The sequence below is a fragment of the Manis javanica genome, chromosome 11, assembly GCF_040802235.1.
Source record: "Manis javanica isolate MJ-LG chromosome 11, MJ_LKY, whole genome shotgun sequence".
Lineage (NCBI taxonomy): Eukaryota > Metazoa > Chordata > Mammalia > Pholidota > Manidae > Manis > Manis javanica.
Genome location: NC_133166.1, coordinates 20,124,971 through 20,128,527, shown reverse-complemented (window position 1 = coordinate 20,128,527; position 3,557 = coordinate 20,124,971). Strand labels below are relative to the sequence as shown.

Genomic DNA, 3,557 nt, shown 5'->3' with positions numbered 1-3,557 from the left:
TATAAAATCATTTCAAAATAAAATGTTAAAAATGGCTCTAGTTATAGAAATATACAATTTAAATCCAATCTACTTTAAGGAAGTAAAACTGTAATATATTTTTTAAAAGACTCATCAATGCAGTTAAAGATGTTATGATTTTTCTTGTTCTTTTCTTATAGCCCTACTGGGATATATAGTCAAAGTACTGTTTTAAAATCACTTGTAATTTTCTGCATGGTCATGCCATTAATTTGATAGACAACCAGGGCCAAGTGTTTCTGTTTATTTTAAATAGGGGGTAATTGGTTTTTTTTCTTTTTCTTATTTCTTTTAATTATGTAAAAACTGTAGATACATTGAAATCAAACTGTACATTTAAGTCCATCTTGCTTTATTTCCATCCCCTCCCCCTGTTTCCCTCCCTCTCCTTATAGGTAAACATCTTTAATTAGTTCTTTTTGTTTCTGAAATTTTAGATAGGTCACCTTCTTTCTTATTGTTTTGCAGCTTGCTTTTCTCAGTCAACAGCATATCCTAGAGATGACACCATATCAGTATATAGAGAACTTTCCCACTTCCTTTTTAGAGCTACACTGTATGTATTTATAGTTTTGATGAATAAGTAGCCTGATGAATTATTGCCAGTGTATCTTTGGGATAGATTTCTAGAAATGAGATTGCTGGGTCAAAGGGCAAATGCATATGCGCCTCTGGGAGGTACTGCAGTAGTGCTGTACCAATTTGCATTCTCATCTTAAGATTTCCTGTAAAGTTGTAAGAGTGCTGATTTTCCACATGTATACAGTAAAAAAAACTGGATCTTTTGCTGATCTCATTGGGTGGAAAGTGACATTTCAATGTCATTTGAATTTTTGTACTTTTTATACAGTACACTGAATATTTTTCATTATTTAAAGGCCATTGCATTTTTTTAATAATCTGTCTCCTTACATATTTTGTCTTTTTTACATTGGAATGTCAAACTTTTTATTTTGAATTTTTAGGAACTCTGTATATCTTATGGATATTTGCCCTTTCCCTGTGATATGAGTCTTTTGTTTTTTGACTTAGCTTATAAAGATTTTATACCATGCAAATATTTGTTTATTTTAGAAAGGATTACTTGAATTACTGAGCAGTGATTTCCTTATGCAACAATTTAAGATTTCCTGTAAAGATTAATATTATTCCATTGCACAAGGGGAAAAGCCCTGGAGCAAAGTATGAGACCCACTGTTGGAGCTGTCTTTTCAACTGAATATTTTTTACCTTTCTATATTCATGAATTTATTCATTCAACAATACTTACTGAGTTCCTAATCTGTGCTGGGAAATGTTGTTTGGAATCCTGAGAGCAGAACTAACTTCACCTAAATGTCAAGGGTTCCTATCCCAGAGTGGGTCTTGAGACTTGTGATTTTGGTAATAGCTGCTTTGACATCCTTGTTTCTCAGAGTATAGATGAGGGGGTTGAGGATTGGTGTGAGAATAGCATATACCACATTGCCCATGATGTGGAAGTCAAGGGGCAGGTCAGCCCTGTAGGCCACATAGGCAATGGCGATGGATGAGTAGTAGGTCCCAACCACCAGGAGGTGGGAGCTGCAGGTGGAGAAGGCCTTTGAGCGTCCTTCTCGGGAGCTGATGCGAAGCACTGCGGCCAGGATGTGGGTGTAGGAAATAAGCACCAGGAGAAGGGGCAGGAAGGACACCACCATGGCGATGCAGAAGCCCATGAGAGTCTGCGGTGTGGTGTCAGAGCAAGAGGCCTGAACCAGAGCCAGATGATCACAGAAGCAGTGGTAGATGTGAGCAATGTTATTATATGTCATGTGGGAGGTTTTCACTACTGCTGGGATAGGTAGGAAGAGGGCAGTGAGCCAGGCACTGGCTGCCAGTGCAGCATTGGTCAGGGGGGTCATGTGCACAGGGTAGTGCAGCGGGCAGCAGATAGCCACATAGCGGTCATAGGCCATGACCACCAGGATGAAGGCTTCAGAGCATGTGAAGCTTTGGAAGAGGTACATCTGCAGTAAGCAGGCAGGGAAGCTGAGGAAGTGGTCCCCAAGTAGGAATAGGGACAACATCTTTGGCACAGTGGTTGTGGTGAAGAGGATGTCCAGAGCAGAGAGGTTGATTAGAAAGAAGTACATGGGCTTGTGGAGGCTGGGCTCTGCCACTACAGCCATCAGGATCAGGGCATTCCCCATAAGGATGAGAAGATAGAAGAAAAGGAAAATAAAAAACACAGGAAGGAAGAAGGACTCTGGCAGAGAGGGGATGCCCACCAGGTAAAAGATCGTTGAGCCATCCAACGATCCATTACAGGTCAAGGTCTCCATAGTGAAACAGAGCTGGATTTCTGGGAGATAAGCAGCTAGGACATCTGGACACTGGAACTATCTGGAAACCATAGAAAGAAAGGATTTTGCAGTGAGATTCTGTAAGTTACTCTGTAGTTAATATAACCACAATTATGTATAACCAGCCCTAGAGGACTGATGGTGAGCTGTGGTATTGACTTGTACCATGTGAACTCAAAATTCCTAACTTTCTTCATTGGTCAAATATTAATTATTAATTAACTAATAATCTGCCAAATGGAAGTCATTATGCTGCATTCAGGTGATACTGTGATGAATGTTAAGAAGGCAGGCAAAGTTCCTATCATCTCAGAATTTACATTTTACTGGGAAAACCAGATCTAAACAGTTAATTCTTGAATTATGATTGTGAAAGGGTTTTGGAAAGATTATTGCTAGTCTTCATTTTAGGATATTGTCTGGATTGGGACGTCTGATATTTTAAATCAAGTCCTTAAACTCATGTAACTTTTGCTCTCAGAGTTCCACCATTTTCCTTTGGAAGGGCTGCTTTCTCCATTGTTCTTTGCAACATGCTGCTGCTCACAGACTTATTAAGCCTATTTCTCTTGTACACCTTGAGTAGAGGTTCTTCCTGACTCCACTTAAGCTAGATGTATGGATTTCTGCTCTTGTGTAGGATGTAATAGGTCATGACAGCACAACATTTCCACTGCAACAACTAGGAAAACCTGGATAAATTACACAAATCACATTTTTTAACAAATTGGGAAAACATGGGTGCTAAGGATGAGACGAATTGGAACTTCAGGGAGACCCTTCAAAGTGAACTGACAGTCACCAGCTCTTTTCTTCTCTGGGAATATTTTATTTTATAACCATTGTGTGGCTTAGACCTGGCCCAGGCAGAGGGACACAGATGAGAGAGGAAAAATCAGCAACACTTTTGGCAGTCAAAATGGCTTGTAAAGCATATTTAAGGCACTCCAAATACATAATAAATTTTCCCCATGGGATATCTTCTGAATTTTGGGACTATGCAAAGGAGATACAGAAACTAGGCTGAAGTCTTCTAAAAGACAGAATAAAAGAAGGCTTGTAAAAGGCTTCTAAATGACAGAGGCCATGGTGCTTAAGAGAATAGATCGAGAGGGCCTGCCTCAAACACACACTGGTCTTAACTTCAAAATGTTTTCAAAAATTTTGAAACTATATTGTGTGTGTGTGTGTGTTGTGGTTGGGGGGCAAGTC

At 39.5% G+C, this 3,557-nt stretch overlaps 1 protein-coding gene across 1 annotated transcript; it reads right to left on the bottom strand.

Annotated features, from left to right (window-relative positions):
• Positions 1-1,348: 1,348 nt before the first annotated feature.
• Positions 1,349-3,161, bottom strand: LOC108404256 (olfactory receptor 2AT4). Its single transcript, XM_037026264.2, has one exon. It carries the CDS (start codon positions 2,322-2,324, stop codon positions 1,353-1,355), a length of 972 nt encoding a protein of 323 aa, XP_036882159.1. The 5' UTR covers positions 2,325-3,161; the 3' UTR covers positions 1,349-1,352.
• Between the last annotated feature and the right edge of the window lie 396 nt (positions 3,162-3,557).